At 46.1% G+C, this 21,665-nt stretch overlaps 1 protein-coding gene across 2 annotated transcripts in view; it reads left to right on the forward strand.

The window, feature by feature from the left end:
• Positions 1 to 21,665, forward strand: part of LOC137521144 (glyoxal reductase-like) — a 219,118-nt gene that overhangs the window by 149,958 nt on the left and 47,495 nt on the right. Inside the window, exons 6-7 of one of the 2 annotated variants that reach the window (XM_068240003.1) lie at positions 2,204 to 2,263; positions 19,867 to 19,971. In XM_068240003.1, coding sequence (XP_068096104.1) covers positions 2,204 to 2,263; positions 19,867 to 19,962 — 156 coding nt within the window. In that variant the 3' untranslated portion in view covers positions 19,963 to 19,971. The remainder of the gene's footprint in view (positions 1 to 2,203; positions 2,264 to 19,866; positions 19,972 to 21,665) is intronic. The other variant, XM_068240002.1, reaches the window with a different exon arrangement.

A 21,665-nucleotide genomic window follows, 5' to 3' on the forward strand; every position in this document is an offset into this window, starting at 1 on the left:
AATCATACTACATATACAATTCATTATCTCATACATTTATTTTCACTTCAGGTTCACTTTAAAGGAACAATGGACTCTATGAACTTGCATAACTTCTACATCACACACCTGCAATAATTATTCAGCCAGTTATCACCTGATCTCCATACTCATTCTTAGTCAGTGATTCAGTGGATTAATACAACAACCAGGCACCTAGTATACAGGTTCTTCTGAGCTCAATGGGTTTCCTTCGGGTACTCCGGTTTCCTCCCACATCCCAAAAGCATACAGATAAGTTAATCGGCTTCCACCTAAATTGGCCCTAGACTACTATACATACACTACACAATACATACATAGACATATACTAAATAATAATAATAAAGCTCAGGTTTCCTTTAATGAAAAATGTTCACTCATGACAGAATTCGTATGCGAATTGTGTTTTTGCTGATTTGGGTTCTCTTGCACCGCACTTGTGCAATTTAATGCAAATTTCTACAGATAAAAAATGGCCTACATGTATGCTTTTTTAGGAAAGGACATGCGAAAGGCATAAGTCAATTATGAAAATTTGCTTGTGTAAAGTGATTTGCTTTTTCATACTCATGTAAATGAACTTCAGGATTATACATGGAAAATCGGAATATAAAAAATGTGCATAAAATATTGTTAAAAAAAATAATTGGTTGTGAAAAAACACAAAACAGAATCGCTAATATGAAAAACGTTCATACAACGAACCTAAAATCACAGGCATAAGTGTGAAGGTACCCTTAATGTATTCTGTAATATTTTTGCTATCTAATATACTAAAAGGCAATGGTAATATGTACAATGTGGATGCAGTACTGCACATGCATATTACAACTGCTGTATACTGCAGCAGGGGGGGGGGGGGGGGAAGGTGACAGTCATTTATGGTAGGGGCATGTGGGCAAGCGCATCGGTGGGTCTGCAGCGAGGGGTGGGTGCAATGCAGCAGAGTTCTACAAAGAATCGAGTGATTACTGGTGTGTATATATTCAGAGCATGTGTCTGCCAAGCCAATCAGAGTACACACATACTAGAAGGCATTCACAGTCATTCAGTGTCTGTCTATATTACTATTTACAGTACAAAACAGTGAAAGAGCAGGTACTATTCTCTGACTGTTCCAGAGGTTTCCACTAGACATACAAAAGTGATTTTAAAGTATCAGCAGTAGTTTATCCTACTCCTCCTCCTCCCTCTTCCTCCTCCCTCCTCCTCTTCTTCCTTCCTCTTCTTTTTCTTCTTCTTCTTCTCCTTATATACTCGACTATAAGTCTAGAAATGTAGGTCTAATTTACTAATCAAAAATATAGATGTCGACTTGTACATGAGTCGGAACTAAATGTATGACTCATGACCAAGTGGGCGAGCGAAGGGTGCACCACTCTTTCTCTCTCTAATTTTGCAGCAGCCAGAGCGCTTTATAACCTCCCTCCCACTGTCACCTTTTGCTTGGAAAAGCACTGCTTTGCATAGCTTGCTTTTGATATGAGAAGGTTTTATCATACTTACCAACCAATGGCTGCAACACTGAGCACACTGAGTAATGTGTGTACTATTAGTGACATTCTCATTTTAACTAATTTATCCAGTGGTAAGTTACAATTTCTTGATAAAGGAAATGCCAAGAAAGCACAGCTCTGAATATCCTGGCCACAACAATTAACAAAACGAAAAACATAAGCGCACATTGCCACTATAAGCCTTTATACAAAAATGTACATGTGACCAAGCGGGAAGCGCTACTCAATAAAATGATATTTTCAAACTATGGGAAAGAAAAACCAGTAAGGAAAACAATTTCTGCTTTACTTTATAGGCGACAGTTGACTATTCATGTCACTATCTATCTCTCAAACAAGCCTACAATCTGATGTCCCTAACAATCGCTGTCTGATGTCCTTACATTACAGTCTAGGACCAATTTTGGGCACTTTTGGATCCTCTGGGCACTTCGGTTTCCTCCCACATCTCAAAAACATACAGATGAGTTAATTGGCTTTCCCCTAAATTGGCCGTAGACTACGATTCATACACTACACTATACATACATAGACATATGACTATGGTAGGGATAAGATTGTGAGCCCCTCTGAAGGGCAGCTAAGTGACAAGACAATATACTCTGTACAGCGCTGCGGAAGATGTCGGCTCTATATAAATAATAATCTATTTTGTTTTTTCTTAGAATGGCATTGTTACCATCCCAAAGTCTACGAAGGAGCACAGAGTCTTTGAGAACTGCCAGGTGAGCTGTTCCAATTAATCATCAAAGTCAATAAAAAAGTCTGGACGCACATTTTACTGTTATAAAGCCAACTTGCATATACATCTAAGGATGGATCTTAAAGGGACACTTAAGTCAAACAAAAAAAATGAGTTTTACTCACCTAGGGGTTCTAATAGCCCCCTGAAGCTGTCCGGTGCCCTCGCCGTCTCCCTCCGATCCTCCTGGCCCCGCCGGCAGCCACTTCCTGTTTCGGTGACAGGAGCCGACAGGCTGGGGATGCGAGTGATTCTTCGCGTTCCCAGACACATTAGCACCCTCTATGCTGCTATATGGTATATGATATATGCTATAGCAGCATAGATGGCGCTATTGTGGCCAGGAACGCGAAGAATCACTCGTGTCCCCAGCCTGTCAGCTCCTGTCACCGAAACAGGAAGTGGCTGCCGGCAGGGCCAGGAGGATCGGAGGGAGACGGCGAGGGCACCGGACAGCTGCAGAGGGCTATTGGAAGCCCCAGGTGAGTAAAACTAATTTTTTTTTTTTTACTTAAGTGTCCCTTTAAGTAGCATATGCACTCTGGGATATGGTCATCCGTGAATAAGCCCACTTCTCAACTTTTGGCCTCCAAAACAGGCCAAATGGAGTGACCCACCGGTAGGCCGACCTTCCCCCCATGTGCTAACCTAACCCCCCATGTAGAGCATGCATTTTGAAGCATGCCGGAAAGCAGGGCTACCTTTCCATGCTCCAGCTTGAGTCCTTGCATCTCCCTGGCTTCTTAGTAATTCTTTACTAGAGCTCCAGGCGCACTGACCTGTGACAGTAGTGATCTTCTAGTTTTAGCAGAGAGTTACAGAGCTCACAAGCACTCAAACTAAGAGAGGTAGCTATGGTTACAGGTACACTTCCAATGTGTACTCTCTCCATAAAAGAGCCCCACACATAGGTATATCACCCACCTAGAACCCCCAGTTCTCCCACTTTTAGCCCAATGTTTTGGTATAAAAAGATTGGCTTGTCCACAATGATGTACAGTAAATATGTAAGAGGAGTTGCTTATAGTGCATTAAATGGAAGAAGCCTATAGATTGCGTTGAGCATTGCAGACACTTCCTTCCTTCAGAACATTCATAAATGTAGCCCCAAGAAAGAACTCAGGAGAAATGTCAATCAGTGGTGCTCATCTGAGCTAGGATATCCGAGGTACTCGGATATCCTAGCTCTTTTATCACTATTCGAGCTCGAATACCGAGCTCGAATAGTATTAGCTATCCGGGCTATGCTATCCGAGCACACTCGGATAGCAAGCAGATATCCGGAGATATCCTAGCTAGCCGAGCTCGGATAGCGTCACCAGCTCGGATAGCGTCACGACAGACGTCACCTCGAGTCCTCACAAGCGAATCAGAGGGCTCCCAGCCCTCTGACTGCAGACAATCACAGAGGGGGAGCCTGGCCAAGCCCCCCTCTATAAATAGCGGACGCCATCTTGCCTCACTCGTCCTGCTTGCGACTTATTGACTAACCGTACTGAGAGACTGCTCCAGTGCGTTTTGTCTGTGTGCAAGTGCATTTATATTGTTCTAAACCAAGCGTTTTTACACTCCAACACTTGAACTGTATTGCTTTGTATTGTAGATAGATTGTATTTTAGGCAGTTTAGTTTGTGTGATTAGGGACTAGGGAGGGAGACTGCCACTGCTGCAGCTGCAGCCAGCAGCTAGGCCCTGTGCCAAGGCAAGGCAGCCTGCCCTGCTCTGTGCTCTAGTCTCTAGTTACCTGTGCTCTCACCTGTCCTACTCTACTGTACTACTACTTCTGTGTTAGATAGAATTGTACTATTTTGTAGTTAGCAAGGCCCAGCTTTACTGCTATACCTGTCCTGTATCTGCTCTCTGTAATCTAGTCACACCTGTTCTATTATTTAGCTAGATTCTTCTATTGTTTAGTTAGTAGTACTGTAGTGTACTCTAGTCTGTGTATAGGGACCGTCCGTCACCGCGTTACCTAGGGTCTTTGTGTGCGCAGTGCACGTCTGCGCTGTCCGCACCCTCTCGTTAGTGCTACACCCGTCCTATTTTTTTCTATTACTTCTATTGTGTATTTGCTGACTTGTACTGTAGTCTGTGTATAGGGACACCGTCAGTCAGCGTCAGCTAGGGTCTTTGTGTGCGCAGTGCACGTCTGCGCTGTCCGCACCCTCTCGTTAGTGCTACACCCGTCCTATTTTTTTCTATTACTTCTATTGTGTATTTGCTGACTTGTACTGTAGTCTGTGTATAGGGACACCGTCAGTCAGCGTCAGCTAGGGTCTTTGTGTGCGCAGTGCACGTCTGCGCTGTCCGCACCCTCTCGTTAGTGCTACACCCGTCCTATTTTTTTCTATTACTTCTATTGTGTATTTGCTGACTTGTACTGTAGTCTGTGTATAGGGACACCGTCAGTCAGCGTCAGCTAGGGTCTTTGTGTGTGCACTGCGCACTCTCTAGTTAGCGCTACACCGATCTCTGCTGTAGAATACACCTGTCCGTCACCTCACACACCCACCACCACCAGTCCCACCCCATTAAAGTACCCCACTTGTCCCACCCGCCTTTACATACATAAGTTTTTTTTTTCATTTGTATAATATTAAACATATACGATGTCTGGCACTGGCAGCCGAAGTTTGGGCAGGGGCAGCAAGGGCATCGCCAAGAGAGGAGGTCGTGGGCATGGCAGCCGTGCCACCACCACCATGCGCAGTTCTGCGTCTGCACCAGTGGCTATTCCGCCATTAGCCACTGGCCGTGGACGCCTTGGCCGCCCAACAGCTGGGAGTTACGCTGCAGAGAAACAGCAGCAGCAGCAGTGTGTGGCGCAGATGGTACTCCCACCGCCAGGTCGTAGCCGTCCTATTGAGGAGAAGGACGCAGACTCTGTGGTGGAACTGATGGTGGATGAGCAGGCCACCATTAGCTCTGGAACCGAGTCCTCCACCCCCGCCACCACTCCTGTTCGCAAGAGCAGCAGCAGCCGACCAGCACTGCCTGGGGAGGAGGAGGAGGAGGAGTGCAGTTCTCCAGCCCCAGCGGGCGACACCAGCACCCTGTCACTCAGCACCTTCTTATCCCCAAGCGCAGTGGGGTTATGGAATGCTGTTGCGGCAGAATTGGAGGAGGAAGGAATGCTCATGGGCACTTTGGGGGATGATGCTTTGGACAGTCAGACAGTGGTGACTGTCCATCCGCCCATGCATGCAGAAGGGGAGTTTGTGGGATCCCAGCAGGACATGTTTGCGGAGGGGGAGGATGATGATGACAGGGTGAAGGACAGAGACTGGGTGCCAGGTCCTGGGAGTGGGGATGTCATCAGCTCTGAGGAGGAGGAGGAGGAGGAGGATGCGTCTGTGGGCCTTGCTAGAAGGATCAGCATCGCAGGCATGGGCAGGATCACAAGTGGGCGTGGTATGCAGGCCACACATAGCGTGCCGATCCGGAGACGAGTTCTGCCAGTGCCACCACCAGCCGCACCATGCCAGTCCCCCCCCCAACCACCACAGGGAGACCAGCGGCAGCAGCACCTTCCAGCCGAAGGGGCAACTTCACCTCCCCAATATGGAATTTTTTCACCCTGCCATATGTGGAGTGCAAGTATGCCACCTGCAACCAGTGCCGCAAGCAGCTCAGCAGAGGGAAGGAGCCCTCTGCGTTTGGCACCACCTCTCTGGTCAACCATCTTGCAGGGAAACACTTTCATGAGCATGAGGAGTTCGTGAAGTTGAAGGAAGGTGGCAGTGGCAGTGGCAGACCCGCCACCACTGCCAAGCCGTCGGCAGCAGCCACCCGCCCTCCTCCACCTCCTCCAGCAGCACCAGCAGGAGTGTGTCAGCAACGCACTGCTCCTCCTCCCTCTGCAACTCCTGCCGCCGACAATGAGGCCTGTTCTGGCAGCCAGTCCTCAGTGGCCTCCTCTGCTCCCTCCAGTGATTCCCGTGCCAGCAAAAGGCGTCACCAGAACCTGCTCAGCGACACCTTCCAGGGGGTGGTCAGGGTTCTGCCTCCCAGCAGCCGTCGCGTGCGTCAGCTGAACGGCTTGCTGGCACGGGCCATGTACTCCCAACTCCTGCCTTATTCCCTTGTGCAGGAGGGGAGCGACATGCGTGCGCTCCTGATGTGTGCTGCCCCCGATTGGCCAATCCCCAGCCGACATTTTTTCGCACGCACGGCCATCCCTGCACTTCACCGCTCTGTGATGGCCAATGTCGGGAGAGGGCTGGAGCACGCGGTGGGTCAACGGGTCCACGTCACCATGGACTCATGGAGCAGCCGGTTTGGGACAGGTCGCTATCGGTCCTTCACCGCGCATTGGGTCAGCTTGGTGGAAGGAGGTGAGGATGGGGGAGCAGCATCGGGAACTGTCAGAGCAGCACCAGCAGCAACAACGCAGTGGGTGGTGCCACCATGCAGGGTCAGCGGAATTGCAGCAGGTTCCTCTGATCCGCTTCCATCCTCCGGCACACCAGCCCAAACCCCCCGCCTCAGCAGCAGCGTGAAGCCCCGCCACTGCCAAGCGCTGCTGGAATTGGTCAGCCTGGGGAAGACCAAACTGACGGCGAACCATGTCCTGGCCAAACTCCGAGAGCAGGAGAGGAATTGGCTGACCCCCAGAGGCCTCAGAGTCAGAGAGGTGGTGTCCGACAATGGGGCAAACCTGGTTGCTGCAATCAGCAGGGGAGGCCTGACCCACATCCCCTGCCTGGCGCACGTCCTGAACCTGGTAGTCCAAAAGTTCCTGCGGACCTACCAGGGGATGGACCGACTCCTTGAGGCGGCAAGGAAGGTTGTGCATCATTTCCGGCTCTCGCCTGCAGCCGTAGCAAGCCTGGAAGAGGTGCAGAAGAGCTGCACCTGCCACAGCACTGGCTCATGATCGATGTTCCAACTCGCTGGAACTCCACCCTGGCGATGTTGGAGTGTCTGGTTGAACAGAGGCAGGCTGTCAGCCAGTACCTTGCACGAGCAACAGTTGCCTCCATCACTGCAACTGAGGAGGGCTTGGAGTTGGTGGAGGTCCATGACCTTGCTGCTGATGAGGGGGAGCAGCAGAGAGCAGCTGGAGTGGTGCGGGGGTGGAGAGAGGATGAGGTGGAGGAGGCAGAGGAAGAGGACAGCACTGTCGGCTCTGGGGCTGCCGATGATGTGCCAACAGACGTGGCCAGACTCTTCCCAATGGCAGCGCACATGCTGAGGTGCCTGCGCAAGGACCCAAGGGTGATCCAGATGAAGCAGAGGGAGGACATCTGGATCTGCATGATGCTGGACCCACGTCTGAAGGGGAAGCTCAGCCAGTTCCTGCCTGCAGGAGGAGACCGTGCGCATCAAATGAGGGATTTGCAGCTGTCCCTTGTTGAGCGCTTGGAGGAAGCCTTCCCTCAGACATCCACCCCCACTGTCCAGCCAGCACAGAGGCAGCAGCAGGTGCCTGCATCCACCAGCAGCAAGCGCACGCGCACCACAGACCTGCTGTCTCTGACCCAAGAGCTCTACATGAGTGTAGAGCTGCCAAGGACTAGAGAGGAGGTGCCTGCAGCAGCATCCTTCTCCAGTCACAGGCAGCGCTTGACCCGCATGGTGGCTGACTACATGGGGTCCTTCAGCGGGCTTGACAGCGTGGCCCCTGTTGATCCCATGGAGTATTGGGTCAAGCACCTGTCGATCTGGAGCGAGCTTGCGCAGTACGCCCTGGAAGTGCTCTCCTGCCCCCCTTCCAACGTACTGTCAGAGCGTTGCTTCAGTGCAGCCGGTGGAGTCGTCACTGAGAAGCGATCTCGTCTGTCTCACAAGTCTGTGGACAGACTGACGTTTCTCAAAATGAACCAGGCTTGGGTGGAAGGTGAATTCCTGGCCCCTGTTGTCGGCGAGAGGGGGACATGAAGTGGCGCACACACATTACACCTGCTGCTACTGCTGCTGTATTTCTTCCTGCTGTCTGTGTCTCCACTGCCAGGAACACATTACAAGGTGCTGCTGCCCATGCGGCACCAGCTATTACACTCAAAAATAGCTGCCTACCCTGCATTATTTATTTTGGGAAAAAAATTTTTTAAATTATTTTAGACGTGTCCGGGTTGAAAACTGTGCTGTCCCAATTGTGTATTGGACACAATGTGGGCTTCACAACCGCTGTCTGGAACCTCATGCTGTTTATTTACGGCCCTGGAACCACCGCTAGGAACCAGGACCTATTATGTCTCGCTGCCTGCCCTCCTGCCTGCTGCCAGTCTGCCACACATTCAACCTCCTCACGCTGCCTGCTGCTGTATTTCCTCCTGCTGTCTGTGTCTCCACTGCCAGGGAACACATTACAAGGTGCTGCTGCCCATGCGCCACCAGCTATTATGCTCAAAAATAGCTGCATCCATTTGAAAAAAAAAAATAAAAAAAATTGTAATTAATTTAGAGGTGTCCGGGTTGAAAACTGTGCTGTCCCAATTGTGTATTGGACACAATGTGGGCTTCACGACCACTGTCTGGAACCTCATACTGTGCATTTATGGCCCTGGAACCACCGCTAGGAACCAGGGCCTATTATGTCTCGCTGCCTGCCCTCCTGCCTGCTGCCAGTCTGCCACACATTCAACCTCCTCACGCTGCCTGCTCCTGTATTTCCTCCTGCTGTCTGTGTCCCCATTGCCAGGGAACACATTACAAGGTGGTGCTGCCCATGCGCCACCAGCTATTACGCTCAAAAATAGCTGCATCCATTTGAAAAAAAAAAATTGTAATTAATTTAGAGGTGTCCGGGTTGAAAACTGTGCTGTCCCAATTGTGTATTGGACACAATGTGGGCTTCACGACCGCTGTCTGGAACCTCATGCTGTGTATTTACGGCCCTGGAACCACCGCTAGGAACCAGGGCCTATTATGTCTCGCTGCCTGCCCTCCTGCCTGCTGCCAGTCTGCCACACACTCAACCTCCTCACGCTGCCTGCTGTTGTATTTCATCCTGCTGTCTGTGTCTCCACTGCCAGGGAACACATTACAAGGTGCTGCTGCCCATGCGCCACCAGCTATTACGCTCAAAAATAGCTGCATCCATTTGAAAAAAAAAAATTGTAATTAATTTAGAGGTGTCCGAGTTGAAAACTGTGCTGTCCCAATTGTGTATTGGACACAATGTGGGCTTCACGACCGCTGTCTGGAACCTCATGCTGTGTATTTACGGCCCTGGAACCACCGCTAGGAACCAGGGCCTATTATGTCAGTCACATCACAGATCACACTGCCTGACAAACACTACTCCTCCTCCTGTAGCTGCATTGAGCTTCTGCTGTCTGTGTGCTGCTACCACTGCCAGGGAGAACAGAAGAAGAACTATTTTCTGCTGCCACCTGCCCACCCACTCTCCTACCGGCAGCTATTACCACACTACAATATCTGCAAGCCTGCAACTACTTCCTCCTCCTGCTGATGTCTGTGTTTTACCACCGCCAGGGTACACAGAAAAAGGGACGGCACACCACTGGCTCTGCAAAATTTGCTGTGTATTGGCGAACAAACACTACATGTTACGGATCATCGATCCTTCATCAGGTGTTATACACCTGATGAAGGATCGATGATCCGTAACATGTAGTGTTTGTTCGCCAATACACAGCAAATTTTGCAGAGCCAGTGGTGTGCCGTCTCTTTTCTACTATTGATATCTTATGCGCTGTACAGGCAGTCCAGCTGAGACCAGGCACCGGCCAATGTGCAGGTACTTACAGACCTGAGATACCGTTTATCCATACATTCATTGTTTGTACACAGAAAAAGGCGCTGTGGCTTGCAATGTGCCACTACCTACTTATTATGCCATCAACACAAATATATAACTATGGTGTTATTAAAATAACATATTTCCAAAAATGAAGTAAAAAAAAATATTACAAAAGAAAGGAAAACCAAGACACAGAAGAAGAGGAAGAAGATATAGAAGAAGACGAAGAAGAAGAAGAAGATATAGAAATAGAAGACGAAGATGAAGAAGATATAGAAGAAGAAGAAGATAAAGAAGAAGATATATAAGAAGAAGAAGATATATAAGAAGAAGAAAAAGATTTAGAAGAAGAAGAAGATATAGAAGAAGGAGAAGAAGAAGAAGAAGAAGATATATAAGAAGAAGAAAAAGATTTAGAAGAGGAAGAAGATATAGAAGAAGAAGATATAGAAGAAGAAGAAGATATATAACAAGAAGAAGATATATAACAAGAAGAAAACGATTTAGAAGAAAAAGAAGATATAGAAGAAGGAGAAGAAGAAGAAGGTATAGAAGAAGAAGAAGGTATAGAAGAAGAAGAAGAAGATATAGAAGAAGAAAAAGATAATTGAAGAAGATACAAGAAGTAGAAGATGAAGAAGATTTGAGTAGAAGAAGATATAGAAGAAGAAGAAGATATAGAAGAAGAAGAAGAAGATGAAGACGACGTAAATGAAGACTTCCAACAACCATTTTGGACACACCTTCTCATGCAAACACTTTTCATGAAGTTAATTTACTATTTTTGATACCTTTTTTATAACTACTACATCACCACATAATCACTTTATGTTTTTCTTCATAAAAAAGGTGGTTTCATGCATCATTGACCTCCAATACAAGTTTTAAAAGCTATTTAAGGCCAGCTCGAATATTTTACTCGAATACAGACTCGGATAGTGACGTCGGATATCCGAGGTCGAATCGGATATTCGATTAACTCAAATGTTGAACTTCGAGTGAATTTGAATAGTTTACTATCCGAATTCGACCAAACTCGAATAGGATAATGAGGTATCCGAGCAACACTGATGTCAATTGAGTAAGAGACCATGGCCCGTATGCAATTCACTTTTTCTCCTGAGTTTTCTCCTAGGTGATATTTTTAAACTTGTCAATAAAATGCCTTTTAAGCCACCAGAAAGCAAGAAAATGCTCAAAATAATTTTGTTTGAACCTTTTCACCTCAGTTTTGGTACTTTTTAAGTTGAAAAGTGCTGGGAAATTATTTAAAATCGAAGATGAAAAATTATCACCTAGGAGAAAACTCAGGTGAAAAAGAGAATTGCATTTCGCCCCATGGCCAGTATGCAATTCACTTTTTCACCTGAGTTTTCTCCTAGGTGAAATTTTCACAACTTGTAAATAAAATTCTTTTCACACCACCAACAAGCAAACAAATACGCAAAATGATTTTGACAGTACTTTTTCACCTACTTTTTGATACTTTTTCAATTGCAGAGTGCTAAAAACTTCATCTAAATTGAAGATGAAAAATTATCTTCAAGGAGAAAACCCAGGAGAAAAAGTGAATTGCATATGGGCCCAAGTGTCATCTAAATGGAAATCACAATCCCCACGCTTACCCCAGTCACATTTAGCTAATGTGGAAGCAGCTATCGCCAATCATAATGTCATATCCAGACTCAGCAGTAAATAATACACTTCTATTTTTAGACTTTTTGATATTTTTAGACCATCTGTTTGTAGCTTTCACAAAAAAGACCTCTCAAAATCATAGTGCCTGCACACTTAGATAAGAAATCAATCCCAAGCCTAGATAACTCAGTGCTGTACAACTCAAAGACTAGAAAGGCTGAAGGATAAGATGAAACTAAAATTATTCACCCTTTCAGGCATTATTATTTTTTTTAATTAAGAGTTTATTTTGGGGAATTACAATAGTTTGACTAATCTGTTGGTGTGTGTGAGAGGTCTTTTTTTCCTGTGGATAAGCTGTTTGATTAACAGATAATTTCCATTTTGAAGGCTCCAATCTTCTCTCATTGTTTATTCTGTTCAAATTACCTGTACTAGTTCTCTATAAATGTCCCTTATAGAGAACTAGTTATAATCTGACAGTAGTAATTCTGTGAATTTCTACTCTGAATTTGATCTTGTGTTTAGAGCCAGTCTGGAGGGTCACATCTGTGTTAACTGATTCTCTTCTCCTGCTGATAGCTGTCAAGTAACAGATCTTTAGATTTTCCATGACTTCTGGTTTTAATCCATGTTTTGTAATCATTATTAAAATAAAGAAACCATCAAAGGATACCCAAGGTGACATGTGACATGATGAGATGTACAGTGCCTAGCACACAAATAACTATGCCGTGTTCCTTTATTTCTTTCTCTGCCTGAAAGAGTTAAATATTAGGCATGTAAATGGCTGACTCAGTCCTGACTCAGACAGGAAGTGACTAAAGTGTGACCCTCACTGATAAGAGATTTCAACTATAAAACACTTTCCTAGCAGAAAATGGTTTCGGAGAGCAGAAAAGAGATAAAAAGGGTAAATAATTCATAGATTTTAGCTCTGGCATACTTTAATGAATGTGTAATTGGGCAAAAACAATACAACAGCTAAAACTTACAGAGTAGATTTAAACATAAAATAAAACTGTGTAATATATCTTTAAAAAAGTAATTTTTAGGAGCAGGAGGATAGATACAATCATTTATTTCATTAGTTTATTTTCGCCTCGGTGTCCTTTAAGGTACTACTCCTCCAGTCTTGACATTCCTCACTTTTCTTTTTCTTCAGATAGTCAAGGACGCTAAATAAATAAAAGAAACACTGTCTCTGAGAGAAAAGACCTATGTAAATTAGTATATGCTTTTGTGAAAGTTTTTTGTTGTTAGTCTTATTTAATTGTATATAAATTTCAAAGCACTATAGCAAGATATTATTGTCCTACAGGGTGCGCTGTCACCAGGTTTAGGCAAACCTTTTAAAGTCACTATATTATTTGCTCAGCGCACACCCTTCAGCTGACTTCGTTTCTATATCGTTTCTATATCTTCTATATTTGTCTTGTATCAAATATCGGTAGCACCTCCACCATAGACACCCAGTAGTGAACAGACTCACCGGACGTATTGGCCACTATTAGACAGGCCAACCATGCACTATTCCAGGAAGCCTAGGTTCCTCAGGATCCTGGTGTCAATGCTGCCCAACAGTGGCGTAGCTAAAGAGCTGTGGGCCCCGATGCGTGTTTTACATTGGGGCCCCCCAAGCACTCTATACATAACAGTTGATACGGCGCACCAAAACCTGCCAATGGCAGCTACAGTGTCAGAGGTGTAAGAAGGGGATGGGGAACAGTTTGTTAATGATTACCACTATTCAAAGTATCTATAGAAGTGATTTTTATGAGCACAGGATCAACAGAGAGCTAATAATGTAGTTGAGTGAGGTCCCTTCGGGGCCCCTCTGGCCCAAGGGCCCCGATGCGGTCGCAACCTCTGCAACCCCTATTGCTACGCCCCTGCTGCCCAATAACGATATAGATATAGAAAATATAGAGTCTTATTTAATTAACTTCTTTAAGATATATCCATGGAATTTAAAGAGAACCTGAGGCGTATGAACACAAACAAAATTATATACTTTACCTCAAGTGCTGCCCCTACCGAAACATAAAGATGTCCATGGCTTGTCCACAGCCATCACTACATTTATTTGACACAAGAAGAGAAAATGTATCAAACTCTCATGTCTACAGCTTTCAAGGGAGATAGACGGGATGGTGGAGGGTAGTGGGTCGGGATAGGACTAAACTTACCTGGGATTAGCCGCTAGTAGAATCTCTTGAAAATTAGTGATACTCTACTACTGAATTCTGATAGTAAAATATTGGCAATATTTACCAATACTTTACTATGGCCAAACCTAACCCTACTCTCTCACACAAAATCCTTCTTCTACAGATGCCTAACCATAAGACTCCCCCTGGTAATGCCTAACCCTAAGACCCCCCTGGGGGTGCCTAACCCTATGACCCCCTTGGTAGTACCTAACCCTAAGACTCCCGCTGGTGTTGCCTAACCCTCCCTGGTGGTGCCTAACCACCCTGGTGGCGCCTAACCCTAAACCCCCTAAATCTTTACTCCCCCTCTACTGCAAAGCTGCGATATGCAGCAAAATTTGGTAGATTTCATCACCCTATTACAGGCAATCATTTTAAATATTGGGCTCGATAGAATCCAGGCATCGGGACTTGCGGAAATGCACAGCGGTGCAGTTAAAATGATTTCTGCTATTCGGGTGCTACTGGGCACCAAAAATTACCTACTTTTCATCATTCCCACTAACAGGGCACCTCCAGGTGCCGAAATTCACCTTGTTTGCCACTTATCCTAGCCATTATAAAAGCCGCGGTTCGCGGCACAAGATGTACATTTCGGCGCCTAATAACGTCTGCCAACATGGGCTCAAATTTCCGTTCTTTGCCACTAATTGTGGCTTTTATAATAGGCGCCTGTGGTGGTGTCATTTTTTTAGAAATAGCTCCTGCGCCCTGGTGGATATCAAAGTATATGCCCCTTAAAGGCAATCCTAGTTTTGTCCCTAGCACTTTGCATGAAAATGATTTAAAGTGGGTGGATAAAGATATAACTAATCTTGGTAACCTTCTTAAACTAGAAACTAATACATGTTGACCTTTACAGATGTAATGTGGAAATATGAGGTTCCGGGTGTAAGGGCTGACGGAGCCGCCGCCGGCACACATGTGGCGGCGGACTCCACATCCCAGGCGGATTCCGCTCTGCTGCCGGCGGGGGCAATGGGGCAGGCGGACTCCGGTGCACGCTTGCTGCCCAGAGAGTTCCCCGCCTTCTCGCCGCCTCAGTGTCTCCGGATAACAGGAACTTTATCGTTCCCGGAAGGGAGTCAACTGACCAGGCTGGTCAGCTGACTCCAGCAGTGCTGGGGATAGGCAGGGCGGCTGGGGGACGCTGCTGGAGCGTTCCCCAGCATAAAAGGAGCTGTCTGTCAGTTGCTCCTTGTCTGCTGTCGTGAATACATTGTTTGTGTTAGCGCTCAGACCTTAGCTCAGTGCCCTGGTGTTGATACTAAGGATTTCACACCTTAGTTAGGATTGTATTTTGATATTGTATCTGTGATTTGACTTCGGCTTTCCTTGACTACTCTCTCGCTCTTCGTTATTGTACCTTTGCCTATCTGATTCTTGTTCCGACCTCTGCCTGATTTCCGAACGTCTCCCACGGGAGGGTTATCTCTGAGGCCTGCCTCTCCGAGACGCCCGCCCCAAGTAGACGATTACTGCTAGGGGTCGAGATTCCTCACTCCACCTGGTTAGAGGATCTCACTCACGGGGTTCCCATTCAGAGGTAACCACACCTCTGAGGAATTGCCGTGTGGTGGATATTTCCACACTTCCTTGATATATTACTGTCTTTATTGTGTTCTTTTGCTGGTGTCCAGAGGTTAGCAAAATATCGGATTATCTGTGATACTGTAGATCATCAATAATTGGGTGTATATCTGCATTCTTGGTGATACTGCAGATCGCCAATAATCAGATACTCTCTGCGTGCTGACACCGATCGTTACACCGGGGCAATTTTTTTTATATATGGGCAAAATGAGCATATATACTCACATATAAGCTGACCCACGTATAAGCTTAGGTACCCACTCGGGAAAAAGTTATTGACTCGCATATAAGCCCCCTCCCCAGTATAGCCCACTCCACAGTAGCCAGATGGGCACCCAGTACAGGTCAGCACCCCTCCTCATAGACAGATGTGCCACAAAAATGATAGTTGTGTCTCAACACACTAATAGATGGGGTCATAGATATGAGACAGCGAATGCCACACTGGAGGAATCCCTGATCATTGCACCACTGACACGATGCTTGCACGCTCTGCTCCACAAGCCAGGGGACACAGGTAGTCTTGAGCAGCGCACTCTGGACACCATGTTGCAGTGGATGGGGGGGGGGGGGGCACAGACACAGCAAGGAGCAAGCTGGCAAGACCAAGATTACTACAGCACAATCCTTATGCTCATCTGCCAGTAACAAAACCTGCTCCACCATCCATTCATCGCAACTGACTCACACATAAGCTGAGGGGGTAACTTTTCAGCACATGTTTTTGTGCTGAAAAATTAGGCTTATACGCAAGTATATACAGCATGTTAAAGCGCATCTGAGAAATGTCTCTACAATAGCACACATTACTCAGTTTGATACGTTTCTGAGACTAAGAGGGGAGAATATGTCCTTATCTGATATTCACAGGGAACTACAGGCAGTAGGGCTGACAGAAAAAGCAACATGGCATATTATGGCAGTCTGGAATAAATACTTTACTGTCCCTCAACTGTAGATGAGAATTTTAGAAGGCAATAACAACATAAGGAAGTTCAAGACTAGTGAGTGGAGGGAGTTACACTTATTAATGCTCTATCGTACTATATACAATTTTCACATCCAGTACAAGACACCCAGGCCAGGCTATGTAGATTATTGTGTGGAATCTAAATCACTCAGAGCTGACAGGGTACACTGCATTTGGTTTTTCCCGATTATCCAAGACTACTGAGATGAGGTTGTAAGGTTTGTAAATGTGCTTACCAAAACATGTCTGTCAAAAGATCCTCTTATGCTTTGGTTTAATACTATGAAATATAAGGAACCGAAGAGTAAAATATCTGATCTGGCACATGTTGTATTGCTTGCCGCCCACAAATTGATCGAGAACAGATAGCTATATTGTACTCTTCTTTCTTTGTGGGACTTGAAGGAAGAACTAAAGCATGTCATGCTACTGGATAAACTAGAGGCTTGCCTCTATAAGAAAAAAAGGTACCAAGAAATTCTTTGGAAAATGGAAAGCTTTCCTCCTACACACAACGACTGACCAGGACTTACATATTCTAGTAACTCCTTTTCGATATATCCTGGTATAAGGGCGCCTAAAAGGCTTCCTTATACCTAGGCTCATTCTTTGATTCATAAGGTGTATATATATGTATATATATATATATATATATATATATAGAGAGAGAGAGAGAGAGAGAGAGAGAGAGAGAGAGAGAGAAAGACTGTTTTGGGTGTTTCCTTTTCCCTGGTCCTAGGGGAAAGTGACTGGGAGGGGGGGTTGTTAGTGTGAATTAGTACATGGGTTCTCAACACTTGGTACGAGTACACTTGGGGGCACTCAGGTAAGGTTCAGGGGGTGCTTAGACAATTAGTTTAGGGTTTCAAAAAAATAACTCCTATATAAATCAACCTGAAAAGTATTTGTTGTTAATTAAAAACATACAGGAAAGTTTAAAATACATTTATACACTACCATAGAGTACCTCTAACAAATATATAAGTGTCAGTGATCTAGTATACGTGTTATGGAACTGCCATAACTTGCATAGGTACAGGATGGAAATCCTAGATGCACAAGAACCAAATATATAAGCCCACATTACCACAGACTGTTCTGTTTTATATTTGAGGCTCTATGATGAAAAAGACCTCCAGAATAAAGATAATAGAGCAATCCTCAGATCCGCAGATTACAAGCTGAACTATTAACGCTCTGCAAGGGGAAAAGTGAATTCCCACCTACATTACCACAATGGGTAGCAAAACTTAATAATTAATTAAAAACAGAAGAACTTGTACATGCTCATAGAGGTTGTCACCAGCGCTTTGATCAAATATGGGAGAGTTGGCTCTCTGCCCCGGGATATGTTGACCTAGACCAGGGGTCTCAAACTCAATTTACCCGGGGGCCGCAGGAGGCAAAGTCAGGATGAGGCTGGGCCGCATAAGGGAGTTCACGTGTCCCCGCCGCAAAACGAGGGCTGCAGAGCCCCCGAATTGCCCGGGGGGCAATCAGCCGGCATTTCCTGGAAGGGGCAGAGCTTTCAGCTTCAGCTCTGCCCCTCCTGACGTCAATCGCGGCGGATCGCCACCTCTGCCCGCCCCTCTCACTCTTCCTTCACAGAGAGGGGCGGGGGAGAGGCGGCGATCCATTCGGCGATTGACGTCAGGAGGGGCAGAGCTACAGCTGGAAGCTCTGCCCCTCAGCGCAGTCGTGGATGTTTGCGCGGGGGATTTGGGGGTCTGCAGCCCTTGTTTAGCGGCGGGGATGCGGCGGATTACTTGGGAGCACTGAAGCGAACTATAAGGTAAAATGGGCAAATATAGTTCGCTTCCGTGTCTCTTTTGCTTCCTAATGATAATGCGGATCGCTCAGAAGCAGCCGTATCAGTCCGCTGACAGTGCGTACACACGCCGGACTGTCGTTGGAACGCCCACCCAGCGGGAGGTGACGACGGACCCGTCGTTGCCTCCAGTCCAGCGTGTGTATGGACCTTAAAAATTACCGCATTTGGTAATTTAGAAAACAGCTGATTTTACCGATCACCTTACCAAATACGCTCAGTGACGTACTCCCTGCTGGACAGGAAGTACATCACTAGTTTATCGTTACTCTGCGAATGTGTGAATCGCTCGTGCACACTTACGTCGTCGCCATATGTGCCATAGACTTGCATTGCTGCATAATCCATGCGGTAGACATCAGTCACTTTTTACATGGGTGATATGGATTTTCTTTGCTTTTTAAATAAATAATAATTAAAGACTGTGTAATATATTTACCCAGGTTCTCTTTGCTTAATATTACACTATATTTAAAGGAATACGGATGTGAAAATAAATTGATGAGATAAACAATTGTATCTATCCTCCTATTCCTAAAAATGACCCCTTTTTAGACATCCCAAGATTTATTTCATGTTTAAATCTACTTTTTACATTTCTAATGTCTCATTGTCTCTGATTAAAGAGAGCCTGAAGCCTAAAAAAATACCTCTTTTTACTGGGCAGTCCTCTTCAGCAATAAGACCATAGCTGAAACACTGCTTTCCCACGGCAGAACGATCAATTAATACCCCCGGAATCCTGGGGCAAAATTCCACCACTTTCCAGGTTGTGGATTTTGCGGCCCGGGGAGGCAGAGCCTTGCGCTGTAGCTCTGCCTCTGCTCTCGTTAATCTCCACTGATCTCCGCCTCCTTCTGCCCCTCTCAGCGAAAGACTGAGAGTGGTGGGAGGCGGCGGAGGAGATTGACGCGAGCAGATGCAGAGCTATTGCACCAAGAGCTCTGCCTCTACCCAGAAGAAGCCCTGAATTTCGCCCGAGGATTCCAGGGGGTATTATTCGTTGATCGTTCTGCTACGGGCATGCGGCATTTCAGCTATGGTCTTATTGTTGAAAAGGACTGCCCAAAGGACTTCCCAGTAAAAAGACGTATTTTTTTAGGCTTCAGACTCTCTTTAATGACACAGTCTTTGAAGTATGCCAGAGCTAAAATCTATGAAGAACTGACCCTCTTTTTTTTATTTCTTCCCAGCCCTCAGAAGTTGGTCTCTGCTAGGAGAGAGTTTTATGGCTGTAATTTCTTATCAGTGAGGGTTACGCTATAGTCCCTATTGTCCCACTTGGTCCCGACTGGAGATAAACTCTCACTTGCCTAGCTGAATGTTAACTCTTCTGTGCAGAGAAAGAAAAAAGGAAGACAGCATAGTTATTTGTATGCTTGGTACCTTATATAAACATGTTTATCTCATCATGTCATGTCACTTCAATATTCCTTTAAAGATTAAAAACTACTAAGTGTGAAAAACTATTAACATAAGGCGCAAATACTTTTTTTTACACTGTTCTATGTATAACCTTTGTTTGTTAACCCAGATTAATTTAATGCATATGTCCCAGTGTTTTTGTGTTTCAGCATGCTCTGTGTTTAACTCCTGTTTATCCATCTCATAGACTAACCAGCCTGCATCTTCTTAGGTGTTTGATTTCACACTAGCAGACAAGGACATGTTTGCTATCAACTCCTTGCATGATGGGCGGCATGTGACCTGGGATCCTTCCAAAGTGTTGTAGCTGCCACAGGTCTGGATATTTCCTAAATACTTATTACCTAGTTTTAGAGACATGACAATGCATTTGTATTAATTAGCATTTTAAAAGGTTTTGTACATATCACATCTGTACTTTTTGTAGTGAGTATATTAAAAGTATCTGGCTGGCTGTATTCAGTAGCTCCTTATTGCCAGTAGAGTGGAATTAGCTTGACCAGAATATAGCAGATGTCTTGTCTTAGTCCAGCTCCTCCCACTGCTAAAAAACTGAAGGGGGGGGGAAGGCAAAGTGGCGTAGGAGGTCAGAGTAAGTTGGGGGTACAAGTAGTACAGCTCTTGGCTATCGCTCCGCCAAAGTGATCAGCCAGGACAGATTGCTGGGCAGGCAGTCGAGAAGGGTTGATGGCTGCCGTAAACATGCTGGAATCCCCGGCAGAGGCGCTTATGATCGGCCACCTTTCCAAGCATCATCTAGCATGCGTACAGAGCTTTAACCAATCTATTCACTGTAAATGCCCACTGGTGCAACTTCTTCAGTAGGCACACCACTTCTGCTAAAATAGTAAAAGAAGGCACTAGCTCAACTCCTCACGGGGGGGGGGGGGGGGGGGGTTGTTAGGGTTTTCTTTATTTTCAAAAGCACTTAGTGGATGTCATATACCCAATTAAATGGAGAAGGTACCTATTTCTACAGGTGCTGACAGTGATACTCAACAACACCAGAAAAACGACCATAGGTCGTCTATAAACGTACAAATTTTATTAACAACTGAAGGACCAGGGCTTTCTGCAGTGATCGGCGCTGCGTGGGCTCTCCAGCCCGCAGCACCAATCAGGATTGAGCCTTGGCAATCAGACTTCCCCCCTTTTTTCCCCACTAGGGGGATGTCCTGCTGGGGGGGTCTGATCGCCGCCGGCTGTTTGTGATCTGCGGGGGGCTCTTCAAAGCCCCCCTCCGCAGCATTTTCGGCGCTCCCTCCCCTTACCTCCCCCTCTCTCCCTCCTTGGGCTGCGCAGGACGGATATCCGTCCTGTGCATTGAAGGATAGGCTTCAGCCTATCATATGCCGGCGATCCCCGGCCAATCAGAGGCCGGGGATCGCCGATCTGCCTTACGGCGCTGCTGCGCAGCAGCGCCGTATGATGTAAACAGCGGGGATTTCTTTCCAGCGTGTTTACATTGTTTACATTTCGCCGGCGAGCCGCGATCGGCGGCTCTCCGGCTGTTCACGGAGACAGCCTCCGTGAACTGGCATGGAAAGTTTCCATGCTATACCGCTAACGACCCGCCGACGCCTATCGGCGTTAGGTGGTCGTTAAGTGTTTAAAACTCTGGTAACAATTATTTGAAAAAAAACATGAGATGGCCACCTCCTCACACAGACCCACCATAAACATCAACACATACACTCCTGGTCAGATGAGATGATTTGTGAGCTCACAATCTGAAGGGACAGTCCCAATTGTGTCATCAGATAAGCACCCAAAGGGAAGCAAGGTAGCACAAAGCAGCAAGCCAGCGGTGGATTAGTATGCAGCAGTATAGCTTAGCGTATCCATGTAAGCCAAACGTCACACCACAACAAGAGCTGTCAATGTATGAAACAGTTCCACAGTATCTCACCACTCTGCAGTCCAGAAGCTTGAGAAATCCATCTGTTACAGCTAATGTCAATCCAAATGGCGTGCTGATGGCCAGTATAGTAAGGGTGTCATTGCTGACAA

This window comes from Hyperolius riggenbachi, chromosome 6 (assembly GCF_040937935.1).
Source record: "Hyperolius riggenbachi isolate aHypRig1 chromosome 6, aHypRig1.pri, whole genome shotgun sequence".
Classification (NCBI taxonomy): Eukaryota; Metazoa; Chordata; class Amphibia; order Anura; family Hyperoliidae; genus Hyperolius; species Hyperolius riggenbachi.